This window comes from Hippocampus comes, unplaced genomic scaffold, assembly GCF_001891065.2.
Source record: "Hippocampus comes isolate QL1 unplaced genomic scaffold, H_comes_QL1_v1.1 scaffold178, whole genome shotgun sequence".
NCBI lineage: Eukaryota > Metazoa > Chordata > Actinopteri > Syngnathiformes > Syngnathidae > Hippocampus > Hippocampus comes.
This window is the reverse complement of record NW_017807733.1, coordinates 181,222-198,275: the sequence shown is the minus strand read 5'-3', so window position 1 is coordinate 198,275 and position 17,054 is coordinate 181,222. Positions and strand designations below refer to the sequence as shown.

Sequence of the window (17,054 nt, the reverse complement as noted above, 5' to 3'; positions counted from 1 at the left end):
ATATATATATTTACTGCTCAGTAAAATCAAGGGAGCACTTAAAAAGCACAATGTAACTAACTCCAAGTGTTCCCTTTATTTTTTTTAGCAGTATATATATATACATGGCGAGAGGGAGCGAGAGAGAGAGAGAGAGAGAGAGAGAGAGAGAGAGAGAGAGAGAGAGAGAGAGAGAGAGAGAGAGAGAGGGATAAAACCTGTGACTATGAAGTAGTGTGGCGACTTGAGGAAATGCACCGGTAAAGTCTATGAATTGATGATGCTTGTTTATTGACAATCATGGTATTGATTTATTTATTTATTTGTGGTTCAATAAAATATGATGCACATCAAACATTGTTTCACAGTTTTTTTTCGCGTTTGTGATGATGCACTTCAGTCACATAATCTGTCATAAGAATCATCATAAAATCAACACTGAATGTTTTTCAGTAATTCCTTTTGACTGAACTGTTCAACTGTTGCAAAGAGTGCCCTGTAAAGATCAGATGCAAGCAGAGTTCTTCACACTTGCTCAAGGCACACAGACGTGGTATCTGGCAGCTTCATCTTCACACAGCAGAATTGTCATGACAAAGTACAATTGTGAGTTGATTCCCAAGAAATGCTTAGCACATGGTCGGACTACAATTTGATGATGTCATCATTGTTGACTGATGAATATGTTGACCACATTTGTTCTGAGCAGACAAAGCATGACATTGTGGGCTTGATCCCAAACAGGGGACACTAAATTGTGTGTTCACTCGAACAGTGATGGCTTGTCGAAGGATGTATTGCGTATGATCTGAGTTTCTACTACTATTGCGCCTAAGATACTAAACAGCAGATAGTACACCGCACATCCACTTACTCCAACAGATTGCATACTGTTGGCAAAAGGTGTAAAATTATGGAGACGTCATATTTTAACAAATGTTTAAAAGTAGCTCTGAAGGTTTTTGTGCTTTAAGTAGCCGCAAAACCTTTATGTTTTAAGTGATGGAATTGGAAGCGCTGAGAAAGAGGCAAAGAAACAGAAATGAAATATATCACACAGATAATTTTGGGAAAGTCAGCAACCACATAAAATCCATGTTTTGTTTGATTTAATTCTTCCCGAGTGTGTGACAATTGGATGCATTTGCCCGTCCTGTGATTACTGTGTTTAAAATTTGGAACAGCACACCCAAAAAAACAGAGAAGCCAGAACCAGTTGTTTGAAATGTGTGCTGAAATGACCCTTGACGCAAGGACAAGCATTGTTGAAAGGAGTTTTGCCATAGATGATGGCATGACTCCCTCTTTCGACTGGCCTTGATATCATTCAGAAGCTGCAAAACTGCCTTGCTTAATGTTGACAATGGTGTGAAAAATCACATTTCCGGGACCAAGCAAGATCTAGCCATTTTTAAACAATTAACTCTCTCTCTCTCTCTCTCTCTCTCTCTCTCTCTCTCTCTCTCTCTCTCTCTCTCTCGCTCTCTCTCTATCTACAGTATTTACGTGCTTTTTACTGTTTTTGTGATTAATTTGTTTGTTGTTATATTCATTATTTTTGCTCCATGTACAGCACTTTGTATACAGCGGTGGTTGTTTCAAAGTGATCTGTAAAAACAGTTGAGTTGAGTTTTCTTTCAAATGCAGGATTTAAAGACGCAAAATCTGGCCTCGCTAATCGATTTAGGCTTGACAAATCAGATTGCACATGCTACATTCATCTCTTTGTAAAGATTCCTACCAGAATGAAGAACTGAGCAGTAATTTTGCCCACTTGGCAGAAAAAATCGTAGGTGAACCCAGTAAGTGGATTAGCTTCCACATCTGTGTGCATGAGCAATCAAGTTTACACGCATTTGTTTCAAACATAAACCTTTGGTAAATAGACTCTGTGTGTTTAACTTAATTGATTTGGGCAATTGACTCTGGGTTTCAAAACAGCCACAGCAATGACTTTAAATAGTTCCCTCAGGTGCAAGTATAGCTCGTATCTCACGTTATCTCTGATAACAGTTGTTTCCTGGAAAAGTCCCTCTGATCATTGACTTCTATTGTAGTATTAAAAAAAACTCGAGTCACCAGAAAAGTTAGTTTTTTGTCTTGACATTTTTAATTTGGAAAATCATTGACCTATTTCTTATTTTTGGCATTCAGTATTTGCAGGTAGTATCTCAAAACACTTTGAAGCAATAAAACACATTGTGTTGTTAACACCAAAATACATTACAAATGTATTTGAGTTTTCCAATGTATACATGTAGAAGCCTTGGTCAATATTTTTTCGACACACATTCAAGATGTTTTGCTGCAACATCAGGGGCACTATTTTGTTCACCTGGTGCTGTGCTCTGTGCATAAAAACAGACAAAATTTCATTTTAGTGCCAGCTCAAGTTTAGTCTATAGTCTTATGGGCTCTGTTGCACCTATTTGGGTCTTGTGGTGCACAGAGCTGCCTCGCCCTCGAGTCCTCCGACAATTTGGTAACAGAAAGTAGTCTGCGCTCGGCGTAAAAACAGGTACTTTGTCTTTTTTGTGCTGGGGCAATTCAGCGTATTTGTGATTTTGGTATACGTGCAACGCCTCACTGGGCATTTCTGCCTCGACCCCCAGTGCATCTGCAAATTTGGTCACAAAAAGTAAACTAGCCTTTAGACTACCTAAAACCACATCTCACTCTGTGCGCAGGTGGTGTAACACGATTTTGGTGTATTTCATCATGGCGCTGGAAGTACAGTCCAAAACGCATCATTTGCATCATTGACGTGGCTTAATCTTAGAAAACTATGATCGATCGCTACCAAAATGCATATGCATTTCTCCATCTTTGCCCATTTCATTCATTCATTCATTCATTCATTCATTCATTCATTTTCTGATCCGCTTATCCTCACAAGGGTTGCGGGGGGTGCTGTAGCCTATCCCAGCCGTCTTTGGGCAGAAGGCGGGGGACACCCTGAACCAGTTGCCAGCCAATCGCAGGGCACAAATAAACGAACAACCATTCTCGCTCACACCTAGGAACAATTTAGAGTGTTCAATCAGCCTGCCATGCATGTGTTTGGAATGTGGGAGGAAAACGGAGTACCCGGAGAAAACCCACACAGGCCTGGGGAGAACATGCAAACTCCACACAGGCAGGCCGGAGCTGGAATTGAATCTGGTACCTCTGCACTGTGAAGTCGACGCGCGAACCACTGGACCACCGGGCCGCCATGCCTATTTCAACCTCTGAAAATATCAAAGCAATCACCACAGTAGCTTTAATTTTTTGGACATCAAGCTTTTTCTTTACCATAAACATTCACTACAGAGAAAAAGCTTAACATAACTTAATGTCAGAAAACTAGGACCAATCACCACCAAAATACTTGTGCACATCTCTACCTATGCCAATGCTTGGTCATAGTTTTCTGACTTTACTCCACATTAAACTCTTTTGCATTACTGTTTTAGATTGTGCTGGAGGATTCGGCACCGGGGAGATGTTGCAAGTTTACTTGCCAATGTCATGTAGGGACCCCAGAGAGTCTAATTTCTGTTTGCGCAATTTCAAGCACAGCATACTTGTGCGAACCGGAGAAAACCCACACAGACACAGGGAGGACATGTAAACACCACAAAGGAAAGCCAGAGCCGGAATCAAACCCTGCACCTTGTAGCGGAACGTGCTAACCAGACATCCACTGGGCCATCCACAGCAACAATTCTCAAAACTTCTATCTTATATGATTAGTTCTGCCCATGTGCACAATCATCCAGTAGCAGTAATTTTGTTTTGAAAGGCCCCATGGAGGAAATTCGAGCGGGGTATTTTCCTCGGATATGATACGCCAAACACATAAAACAAGTATGGTATTTAAATTGGGCTTTGCTGCACATTACTTTTATTTAGATTTATCGAACAAGCATCAAGCCAGTAAAACTATTTCTAGTCCATGTTTGTCCATGTTAGTGCCACTGACTCCTCTAAATTTAGCTGCACACATGAGCAGAGATTATAGGCCGCCAGAAGAAGTAAATAAAACTGAGTTAACTGTTATTTTTTTAAAGAATCTCACCACTTGAAATTTTCAATACTAGATCAAAATGTCTGTATTGACGGGGTATGAAATATAGCCAATGCGGCTTGAATAAAGTGTCATCTTTAAAATGTACTCTAGGTTTACCTTAATTTGACGTGAAAGACTTTGGAGACAGCACGAAGACTTTCAAATGAGATTTGCCTGTAGCACTGAAAAAAGAAGTAAAATTCTATTCATCACTAACCATGTCTATTCGTATACGCTAACATTGAAGGCTTAGTTTTTGCGGAATTATTGAACTTGTAGGGCCAAGTTCCATAAAATACAGCTGAAGCAGTAATTATTCAACTTTGCTGGAAGCTAAAGCCTTAAGTTAGTCTTGTGATATGTTGACAATATCACTCCCCCTCTATGTCCGCCCTAATCCTCCTGACTTCTGTGGCAGCTGAACAGAAAAGAGTAGAAATATCATAAGGCCATGTCAGAAAACACTTTTCCGATGATGTTAAGGGGGGTGTGGGTGGGGTGGTCTAAAAATCTCAAAGCATTAATCACACGTTTGCTGCACTAATAGATTACTCACTTATTGTGTGGAATCACACTCCTCCTTTTGGCACGGTGAGGACTAGGATGTCATTAGAAGCACATTGAACTGGTATGGGGCCAATGACATATTTCCTGCTCAAGGTCTGACATCATTTTAGTGTGTGTGTGTGTGTGTGTGTGTGTGTGTGTGTGTGTGTGTGTGTGTGTGTGTGTGTGTGTGTGTGCGTGCGTGCGTGCGTGTGTGTGTGCGTGTGTGTGTGTGTGTGTGTGTGTGTGTGTGTGTGTGTGTGTGTGTGGAATAGATACTGTGGAACAAAGAAAACGTGAATATCAAACAGGAACTAAGTAAGTTTGAGTTGGTAAAAAATTATACCTACGACCCATGAGCCTTTGCGTGTAGTTTGTCTGAGACCTCTGATAGAGCAAAACTTGGATTTTGTTTACACGGAAACTGTGCGAGTCCGCTTTCTATGACATTTAAAGACTTTAACAATGTGGGAACACCAGTTGTTAACTGCTTATAAGAGAAAACATTTCAATCCCACTTCCTGCTAATGCAACGGGGTAGGAGGATGACTTAAAAAAGTGGTAAGGACAAGGTACAGTCACGTTTAACTATTTTCTGAACGCTTCAGATGAAAGGCAAAGAGCAATCTAAAGGGCTGTGAGGCGTATCAGTACGGACACAGTCATAAAGTTGGTCGCCGTTTTTTAAAAGAGGTTGGAAACAGTCTTCTTTAGCTTAAAGCAGATGGAGGACCCAGCCAATCCTCTCACTTCCACACTGTATGGTAATTGGTAACCACATGACCGGGATGCTGAAAGGGAAACTTGAGTGGGCTGAACATTGGCACTTATATCATAAGTCTGTATGTAAAAGTGATGTCAGCACTAAAATTCACCTCCCGAAAATAATCGATTGTGATTTCAGGGCTTTTTTTTTTTTTTTTTTTTTTTTTTGTGATGACAAAAGCCACAGTTTGGCCCGCCCCCTTTTGGGGCTTGGCTTGTCCCCTCCCACAAAACTTGTGCCAATTAACTCCCAGTGCTATGGAAGAAGCGGGCGTATCCAAGGGGGGAAAAAAAACATGCATGAATGGGAAGAACTCCACACATGGCTTGAGCTGAGATGAAATTGTACTCCTATCCGTTTGACTGTGAGGCAAAACATCATAGAAACATGTTATTGACCAAACTTCCTTTGTTTGAATGATCTGATTACAACGTTGAAAAAGACAGAAGAGGCTCAGATTTAGTTGATCTGCTCATGTCGTTATGGAAAAAAAAACCCTAAAATGTAAATTGGCTCCCTGTGAGTGTGGAGGTGGATCACCTTCAATTTGTTGTTTGACAGAGTTGCAGAAAATGTGCACCGGAAGTTAGCCAAATCGTTAAGACGGCAGTCAGGTTGAATTCACTGCCATGTAGCAAACGGTTCCATTGATCAGATGATGTTGAGAGGTTGTGCCCTATTATACTCGGTATACTGCGTCTTACGCAGGTTCGTTAGTTTTGTTATTTATTCCATTTCTGAGTGGAAATCTGGATTGCAGCAGCGTCTGGGGAGTTTCTGTTATTGATGTCATACATGGTTTTATCATTTATCCATCTGCTCAAGTCCTCAGGGATCACAGTCTTGCACGCTTTGGAATGGCAACAGCAGCCTGATGATTTGACTTTTTGGTTTGTTATGTTAGTGATTCTGACCTAAGAAACGCAGAGTCCCTAAATGACATTTTTGGCCAAAACGCGAAAATATATCATCTGCGCAAATACAATCGCTTAAAGCCAGCTCTTCTGTGGTAATCATTGCAGACATCAAATGTCATAAGATTGAAAAGATGTCATTTGTCATTTTTTTTACTTCAGCCAGTTCACTCTTCCAACAAGGTATTCAATCACTAAGACGTATCACAACCATCAGCCATGCATACTAAATTATGCTTTTAAATTTACATTCACAGCTTCAATTTTATAGACAGCATCTGGACTTGTCATACTGGAATACCATTTCCCATTAAATAGAGGCTACTTATAGACTTTTATGCAAGTATAAGCCATCTATACTTCCATATGCATGCCACATACTGAGGTTGAACGACGTGATTTTTTTTTTTTTTGCAGTTGACACCAAAGCAGAGCTTCTCATTTCTTGAATGTCCACCCTAGGAAGAAGAAACATCTCCCCCACTCATCACCACGACTAGAAATAGCATCATTTGCCTGTAAAATTGTTCAAAGTATATTTCTGCATAACATTGTATCCTTATCAACACAAAAGAAAACAAAAAAGAAATACAGATTACAACGAAGAAAAACTGGACTTGTTTTTAGTCTCTCGCCAACTTTCTTTTGATCCCTCTCCAACATTTTCCCATGGTGCCCGTTAAGCGTTGGTTCACCGCAATTCATTCTTTCTGCTCTGCGCTGTGTGTGTATGAGCATGCTTGTTGAATTAAAATTACAAAAAACAAACAAGCAAACAAAAGAAATTAGCACACAATGCGACAATGACAGTGCCACTGTCACTGATCAATTCCAGTGGATGTACAATTAGACATTATTCCAGTACAGCAAAAAAAAGAAAAAGAAGAAAAAAAAAAGAAAGTCGACTGGTCAACGATGTCCTATTTTCTCAATTTGCTGCTCATGCCAATATTTTTAAAAATCCCCAACTGCTTTGCTGCTGTTACAATTTGGGTTGAAACACTTTGTGTTTTTCCTTATTTGGATTTATGAAATTTGGAAATTTTGAGAAAAAGAAAAAAAAAAGAAAAGAATGAGGTTTCATTCATTGAAAATAGCTCTTTCCAAATGAATTCTCGGAAATGTAAGTGTGTTTATTCATTGATGAGTTTGTATGAAACTAATACATGGGATCATCACTCCAATCCTACCCTAATTGAATGTTTTTCTGGATCAAACTGATCCAGATTTCGCATTGAAGTTTTAAAGGCCCAACAAAGGCTCCAATCTGGATTAAAGGCAGGACTGGATTTCCAAATCTGAATTTGAATCTTCAGGATTAAATGTGGTTTGAAGTGCCCAGTTTTGGATCTAATTTGAGTTCAATCCAATCCACCAGGACTCACCCTGGTGGATTATGTTTGAAGTGATGGTCCCTGAAAATGTTAGTTGAAAGGATTTCACAGAATCCATTTGAATCCAGAAAGCCTAGGAATCATGTCAAATTTAATATGGATACAAAATATGCCAAAAATGAGGCAAGTTGCATCATCTCGGATTTGGACGATCTAGGAAAGTAATGATTGAAAAGTGGAGCAAACCAAGGGACAAATACAAACCGAATTCTTCTATTTTCTAGACCGCTACTTTAATATGAATGTTATTATCCTATTGAAAAATCACTCAGTAATTTCTTTTATTCAACCGTCAAGACATATATGCACCAGAATCTGTGCGACTTCAAAAATATTTCAGCGCAAAGAGTGTATTGTGAGCCAAAGTCATGTCAGCACCAGCACCCTCAAAAAACTGACGCCATTCTTTGATGCTTCCACACAACAAGCAGCTGGCAATTGCAGCTGTTAAATCCCATTTTCATGACAATTCTAACTGCTCAAAGGGAAACTTTTCTCTGTAATGTTTCAGTTTTGTTTTGTTTTGAATTGACGGGCTTGGCTTACTTTCTGACAACACAATGACATGTTTTGCATCCACTGTAACAATGCGTACTTATTTTTTTTTCTTTTTTGTGGTTAACGCTGTACACATATTCCCTGTGTTTGGTACTGTAGCAGACTGAAAAAACATGACATCTAATATTGACTTTCAAGTTTTTACACAGTATTGCCTATCTTTGCTAGCTTTGCTAGCTCACATTCTGTGCATCCCCTTGGGCCTAAAATCCCCCTGTCCGTAAAAGCTAGTGATTCTCCTGTGTATAACACAACTACAGTACAGGGTTGCTACTGGCTACAATATTTAGTATAACATTTCCAAAAAAAAAAAAAAAAGTGGAGAGAATAGTTTTCAGCTGTATTTTGACAAACCTTCAGTTGTGTTTGGTCGATTGTTGTTGCAAGAGTTTGATAATACTGTATCTGACTTTCTCTGAGATCCTGAAGGCCGTGAGTGGTGCCAGGTTGTGCCTTTCTCTGATTTGGTCTCTTTTTTTCATCCCTCCTCTTTTTTTTCCTTCCCTGTGTTCTGGATAGTTTTGATCATTTTGACATGTTTGCAGAATCACATCAATACACATGCCCATCCCCCCCACAGAGAGTGAGCAGTATACCACTCAGCCAGTGGGGGGAATATTTGGTATTATCGTTTGTAGTAATGTTAATTTGGGTATTGCTTTAAGTTCCCAACTTCATTGGAATTGGGCTTTGCACAGATACATGTGAACTATTTTTATCCATTCATTTCTTGAAACTTGTATTATACTTATTTATATCTTAAACAGAAGCGTAAAACATTTATGTTTACTTTGTAAATAGTTTGTCATTGTATTTCATTTTATTTCACCTGTATCCAGGTAAGGAAATTGAGAACAGATTTTCATTAGCAATGCCAACCTGGCTGCAGACAACAAAGTAAAATAAAGCAACATAAATTCAAATACGATTCATTTAAAAGTATGACAAGCACATTATTTTTCATCAGCATTTCATGACACATAAGTCATAAATGATTTTGTGTTCAGAAAAAGTTAGTGCTCAGATGCATAAACTTTTGCACGACATTTTGAGGATGAAGTTGATAATATATTGTGATAAAGTCCCCAAGCGTTGTCCCTTCAAGATATGGCATGTATCCATCCATCCATCCATCCATTTTCTAAATCGTTTAGCCTCACAAGGGTAGTGGGCTGTCTTCGGTCAGGAGGCGGGGGACACCCTGAACCGGTTGCCAGCCAATCGCATGGCACACACAGACGAATAACCATTCACACTCACAGTCACAATTTAGAGGGACATTTTAGGGACAATTTCGAAGGTTCCATTAACCTGCCACACTGTACTTGGCAACATTGTCCCCTTCTGCTTTCCAGCTATGACATCTCTTGTACACCATACGACTTTAAGGAGTTTAGTACTCTGCCAACATTACTACATGGGGTGGTTCGGAATTGCAAACGATCGTTCATAATCAATCGTGTCGACGACAGAAGAACTGCTGTGCAAATGTTTTTGGAATGTGGGAAGAAACCGGAGTAACTGATGAAAACCCACAAAGTCATGGAGAGAACATTGCAATTTCCACACAGGAAGGCCAGAGCCGGAATCAAACCCACAACCTCTGCACTGTGAGGCGAACGTGCTCACCAGTCGATCACCGGGCCGCCCATGGGGCATGTAATAAGTAGTATTTTGTGACTGGGGAATTGGATAGAATGCAATGTGTGCGCCTGAAATATTTTTTCAACACCAGTCTCGATGGTGTTTACACCACGTCTATTACAACCATCCCAATATGCTAACTCACCATTTAAGGGAAAAAAAAAACTTCCCTGGAGTGAAACAATGTGCATGAAACTACAAAACTCCTTCAACAGGATCCAGAAAGTTTCAATGGAGTGAATCGTCCCTTTTGATTTAACAGGTGGTTTCCAGGTAATTTCCCAAACGTGTGTGTGTGTGTGTGTGTGTGTGTGTGTGTGTGTGTGTGTGTGTGTGTGTGTGTGTGTGTGTGTGTGTGCGTGCGTGTGTGTGTATGTATGTGAAGCTTGAAAAAAGAGATAGATAGATAGATAGATAGATAGATAGATAGATCGTCCCCAAAATACAAGCAAATACTGTATAAATAGGGCTCAATGATTCCATGACAAAGAATTGTGATATGAATCCTATTGTGCACAAATAATGATAACCTCTAACCTGAAAACATGATCGGCTGTCCACTGGAGTAACCAATGTCCCTGAAAGGGTTAAGGTGACCAGCTGTGAGTGTCAGTATGTGATCAGAATCCAGCTTTTCCTTCTCTACTGTGGTTTGCAAGTCAAAGATGTAAACAGAAAGTCCAAGAAACAAGAAGTAAACAGTGACTGAATGAGCAACTGGTGGGCAGCTCTGACTTGGAGTTATCTTCCCAAAGATGAAACTATTTACACAAGATCATTCCTCACCCTCGCTTGTGTGGCGGTATCTGCAAAGCGATGGGGAGTAAATGAAGCCATTGTGCAAGGTAAGTCCTCCAAAACGGGCAATACAAGAATCCCGTTGAATCATTGCAAGAAGCATGATGTGGAAAACATGATAATGCGAGAGGAGTTTGCACAGCCTGTCGACATATCATTAGCAATTGAGTTGCTACTCTGCAGCTGTGCAACCACCGGACCATGAACACAATCCACCAAAAAGCATGCACTTGTTTGAACCGGTCTGCGGCGCAGGAAAGGTTGGAAACCACCGCTGCGCATTCCTTGAGGCGAGATTCTAGTTTTCTTTGCTTCTGAAAGCATTTTCAATCTGCTATCGCCAGTCATCGACACTGTACTTGGCAACACTATCCCCTGCTGCTTTCCAGCTCTGACATCTCTTGTACACCATACGACTTTAAGGAGAAATTGCAGACATAATGTCAGGGGGCAACAACTTGACAGCAAAGTTGAGTCCAACTCTGTTGGCTAAAAGCAGAAGCAAATCTACCCTGAATTTGTACTTAGGTTGCCCTAAAGAGCAACGTTGTGAGCATTTAAGCCTGAAGCACAACAGCATGACTCGATCGGTTATTTATATCTGCCGAACCTCAATGGCAAGAACACGGTCCTAATGCGACTGGTATGTTGCGGTCTTAAGACATTCAAATGGTGGTCACAAGATTGGAGAGGCTACTTTCACTCATTTCCAAAGTTCACATTGCCTACTGTATGACACAACAAGCAAACAAAAAAAATGGCTTTTCTTCAACACGAGGTACTTCATAACACTGAGCTGTTTCATTGAGAGGCGTTTTGTTTTTAAGTGATTAGGTGTACAGTTGGATACAGAATTTCACTTTTTCAAACCCATTTCTAGTTTGCATGATTTCTCACACCAGCTTAATTGGACTTGATGATGGCGCAAAGGGTTGAAGGTTCAGTTCGGCACTGTTGTGAGAAAGTTTTCTTCCTGAGCACAGTCCAGGTGTCTTCAGAAACTCACTCATTCTTCTAACTCCTCAGTGGCGTGCCAATGTTGAACTGCACCGTTATTCTGGCATCTGTTCCCTGCCTGCATGCCTGCAAGTGTATGAATTGGATCTTTGTATTGTGTAATGCACTTCCCAACTATTTTGACAACATGGAGAGCTACGCATCATGCTAAACCTGTGACAGACCAACAGCAAAATACTGTTTGGATTGTCATAGTCGTACGAATAACTTGATTTGTATTCCTTGCTTTCTGGCTGCTTGAACATCCATGAGCAAATAGTCACGTTTAATGATACTAGAATAGGTGGAAACAGAATAAGAGTAATGCAAAATTACTTCCAAGGCAAAATTCATAATTTGAAGTTGTCATATCTCTTCACACTTTCTGTCATCACATGTAAAAGTTTTTCAACTGCAGAAAATGAAGAGGGAAGAAAAATACAACCATCTCCCTTTTGTAACTCAATTATGTTGAACATGAATTTAACCCTTTCAGGGACAGCGGTTACTACAGTGGACAGCTTATCAATGTTATCAGGTGACAGGTTATCATTTTTGGTGCATGAAAGGGTTAATGTCTTTTTTTCTATTTATTTAAAGCAGTAAATTGTATCGCCACTTGAGTAGCCCTTATATAGCTTGTTGTAATTAGAAAATTAAAATTAAAGACTGGGTCGGCTAATTGGTCCAGCGGTTCTCGCGTTGACCTCACAGTGCAGAGGTCTTGGGTTCAATCCCCGCTCTGGCCTCCCTGTGTGGAGTTTGCATGTTCTCCCCGGGCCTGCGTGGGTTTTCTCCAGGTACTTCGGTTTCCTCCCACATTCCAAAAACATGCATAGCAGACTATTCGAACACTCAAAATTGTCCCAGGGTGTGAGTGTGAGCGTGTATGGTTGTTCGTCTCTGTGTGCCCTGCGATTGGCTGGCAATCGGTTCAGGGTGTCCCTCGCCTACTGCCCGAAGACAGCTAGGATAGACTCCAGCACCCCCCGCGACCCTAATGAGGATCAAGCGGTTCGGAAAATGAATGAATGAATGAATTAAAGACTGGTGAAAAAAAATGAACAGCAGTCACATCAAAGTGACTCATTTCTACGTACGACCATTAAATCACGATTTCATAAGCATTGATGCTACATTTTTAATTTAAGTGTGCTGACATTTTCAGCATAAACCACTGCAGTATTACTTGTTCTTATAACGACCAAATCATTACCAGGGCAAATTCCACTCTTCCGAAAATGTGCAGGGAAAGAGATTGCTGCTAACATGAAGACCACAGTTGGTGTTGGTGCTTTTCACCTTTTTTGAAAATAGTTGCTAGTATGATCAGAGAATTCACTATTGAGGCACATTTAAAGTTGCCTTCAACTGTCCAAATTCAGATAAAAGCATATCATTCCATATTAAACTTATTGCACGTCTTGGCGATGTGCATGGGCCATTGTTGTAATAACATTTTTTTTTCAATACTATACGTACTGCGATGATTAAGGCACAAAGAAATGGTTTTACTTGCTCTGAATAATCTCAACAGAAATGTTCACATCATTGTGGAGCATCCAAACGTTATCGGATGTGATGCACACTTGAGCTCATAGTTTTGGATGAGCAAACAAACTCATTTGTTTTTCTTATATTAAGGCTTCCCATCCATATTCGATCAATAATGCAAATTTTTTCCTCTTCAAACTATGCACATCAAAGTGTGTGTGTGTGTGTGTGTGTGTGTGTGTGTGTGTGTGTGTGTGTGTGTGTGTGTGTGTGTGCGTGTGTGCGTTTGTGCGTGTGCGCGTATGGGATCGACATGTGCGAGTGCGCACTAGATGGTAGCGAACAACTTCGGAAATTCCTTGAACATCGAACTTAGAATTGTATTTACATTTGCACCCATGCGTGTTTGATATGTATGCATATGGACGATATAACTCGCCACACAACAAAGAACAAGACATACTGTATTCACTGCTGTCGAGCCAAGGATGGTTTGGTCCTTTTTCGAAATAACTCAGATAATTCGAGTCGGTATTTTGAAGTCCGTTCGGTCCGCTAGAATACCTTTACTATAAACAATTGAGTATGACAACCACCGAGCCGCCCGAAGCCTCATATCCAAACACATTCCCTAGTAGTAGCGTGGCTTAGTTGAAGAGATCAGATAACAGGGGAGCTTTCTGGGCTCGTATGGCTGCACTTACTCCAGTCAGGTTTATTTGTACAGCCCTTGAAACAAAAGAAGCGCAAAGGGCTTCACAAGCCCCCATTTGACAAATATTAGTGACAGCAGTAGCCAAGTTTCTACCGAGTGGTACACTTTAATCCCGTTGACCACACATGATTTGAAAACTGTCATAAGCCCTGACCTGGTTTGAGTTTACATTGTCGGGTGCATAGAGTCAGGAACTGTGTTAATTTACCCGATCATGCCATTTTCTTTGCCGTGGCTTTGCTTTTGTGTGTACCATCTCATATTATACTTATCATATCTCATGCAGTGATTCATTAGCTAACAGCCAATCACAGTGTTCAATTGTCAGAGACGGACGACGCCATTTTACATATGGCGATTAATGGCTCATTCTTTTGCATGATGTCTAAAAAGCACAATGACACAAATTTCTTGATTCTTACATTTTGTGCCCGCTTGTAATATGAGTGTGTTGAGCAAGATTGGGATTTCATTAAACCATGATTGTGGATAGTATGATAAACAATGACTTCTCAGCCTATTGATGCATGCTATGAAAAGCAATTATTTTATTGTAGACTGTAAACATTTATTGTCCTTAATTGAAGACAAATAATTTTAGAATATGCATTCAGATCGGCGGTCCATTAGTTCGCGCGTTGACCTCACAGTGCGGAGTTACTGGTTCAATTCCAGCTCTGTTCAATTCCAGCTCCAGTTTCCCTGTGTGGAGTTTGCATGTTCTCCCCGGGCCTGCGTGGGTTTTCTCCGGGTACTCCGGTTTCCTCCCCGATTCCAAAAACATGCATGCCAGGCTGATTGAACACTCTGAATTGTCCCGAGGTGTCAGCGTGGATGGTTGTTCTTCTGTGTGTGCCCTGCGATTGGCTGGCAACCGGTTCAAGGTGTCCCCCGCCTACTGCCCGAAGACAGCTGGGATAGGCTCCAGCACCTCCCCCCACCACCACCACCACCGCGACCCTTGTGAGGATAAGCGGAACGGAAAATGGATGGATGGATGCATTCAGATCAATTGTGCTTTTGCTCTTTAAATGTGTAGTCAATATGTAATTAAGTATCAAGGCATTGAAGACTCCTGCATCTATAAGAAAGTGGCAGAAAAATCTCTTCTCAACATTTTCCCGAGGTGTGGAGTGGCCAGAGAGTGACAAGGGGTGGCCTGGCAAGAAAGTGGTTGTGGGAAGCCCACACTCCAGCGCAGCTGGTCTCGGTTCAAAATGAGGCATCCAATCAAATTAGTTTATTTGCTGGGGTGTTTCCTTCGTGCGCAATGTTACTCTTCGGTGGCAGAAGTCCATCCTCATTCAAAATGATGCGCAGGAGAGACGATAGTTTGTTTACATAATTCGGCATTACAGTTGGAAATAATGAGAAAGACAGAGAGTCATTTAAAGCCAAGCAGTTGACGACACTGGAAGCATTTATTTCAAAAGAAGACAGGGGCATGCCTGCTCTTTGTTGATTGGTTCATTTCACTGTCTGTATGCTCAGATTTGCCTTGCCTTAGAAATGCACTTGATGAGACTATGATGAGAGTCAATCGCTGGTACAGCAATGAATCTGGATTTCCAGGCTAGTCCATGGCCACCCCTGGCCAACACAAAGCTCCACCCTTGGGCAGGATGTCATAAGATATGACATTATAGTGCCAAGATGCCACACATATGAACGAGAAATACTGTGTGCAAAATTACTTTACCGAGATGGACATAAAAATTCACGTGGTGGTAGGCAGCAACTTTTGAGATGGTGACAAACTGCTAACGAGTGTATTTCACATCTTTGAGCAAAGGCAGGCAGCTAAACGGGAGCGTCTGCGGTTGGATCCACAGGAGAGCATTTACCACTCCCAACACTTGAGGTGATTTATGTAGTTTGTGCCAATAGCGGGCCTTTGTTGGGGACTGTAAATGCATTCTTGTGTCCACCTGTCGATGTTTCCATGAAATCACCCATGCTCAAAAGTCTGAATGAACTCCTCCCTCCTCGACACAATTCTTTTGAACGTGGACAATTACGTCAGTTTACCACGTTTTAGTCATTTGCAGCCGTACATGATCAAATGAAGTCGAGTTTTTGTGTGTGTGTGTGTGTGTGTGTGTGTGTGTGTGTGTGTGTGTGTGTGTGTGTAATTAATAGGATGAAGAGGTGCTCGTTGAAACTTCTTTCATTTGGAACGCTTTGCTGTGGGGTTGTTTTTTTGTTGTTGACTAAATCTACAACTAGAACTAAGTGCAGAGAAGTCATAGAAAAGCAGAGTTGTGTCGTCGTATTACCTGTGTCTGCTGGCGACTCGAGCACCTTGAGCGTGCGCATTCCCGCCGGTGTATAGGTTATAGGAGCTTCTGAGCGGGAACGCGCTTTTGGCGTCCGCACAAGTCAAGAGAGCCAGCAGGAGCAAAAGAGGTGCCATCCCGTTGACCAATACGCGATCAATACAGGATGTCGTTACAAATCAGAGAGGGAAGGCTGCCTCAACTGGAGAACAACATCCCAGCTCCATGGAGTCAAAAATAATAGACGGTCATATTTTTTTCTAAGTTAAAAAAAAAAGTTCGTCCGATCGACTCTGATCAATAATCCCGATTCTGATCCAAAATTCGCACTTGACGCACTGTTTGAACTCATCTGATCCGCTCCGAGTCCCGCCTTTTGTCCACGTTTACTCCGACCTAACCCGGCAGTTTTTCTCCATCAGAACAATTTATGTCTCATACGAAACAAAGAAAAGGTTGCGACAGTCCAGGCTGAACCCAGTCCAGCTGCTCCTCCTCTACGTCACCGCCCCCCAGAACTGCCCCCGCCCCTCCCGGAGAAGAAGACCGACACATCCATCCAGCACTCACAGCATAACTATTCTTTCTACTGTTCGTGTTCTACTGTTTCTCGTTTATTTTTATAGACGAGACCACTCTTGATTTAGTGAACACTAGTTAGTCACTTTTGTGCAATTAAATGGCTCATAGTGAAATTGAAGAATGTTGAAGTAACAACAACAGCACAAAAGCTTCACCTCCCGTTTTTGAGTTGGTCTGATAAAAACAGCTTCTATGAACACACCACATTTTTGGGCAGTGACAGTAAAAAAAGCATAATCGATTGAAAAGGTAGTAGTAGTAATAATAATAATAATAATAAGTAGTAGTAGTAATGATAGTAAATACTTGTGACTGTACTGAAAAAGTACTCCCACCAATGT

The 17,054-nt window shown here is 41.1% G+C and overlaps 1 protein-coding gene across 1 annotated transcript in view; it reads right to left on the bottom strand.

The window, feature by feature from the left end:
• emilin1b (elastin microfibril interfacer 1b) overlaps positions 1-16,620 on the bottom strand; it is a 36,706-nt gene extending 20,086 nt beyond the window's left edge. The window contains exon 1 of the mRNA XM_019858079.1: positions 16,132-16,620. Within this exon, the coding sequence (XP_019713638.1) occupies positions 16,132-16,268 (137 nt within the window). The 5' untranslated portion in view covers positions 16,269-16,620. The remainder of the gene's footprint in view (positions 1-16,131) is intronic.
• Positions 16,621-17,054: the final 434 nt, after the last annotated feature.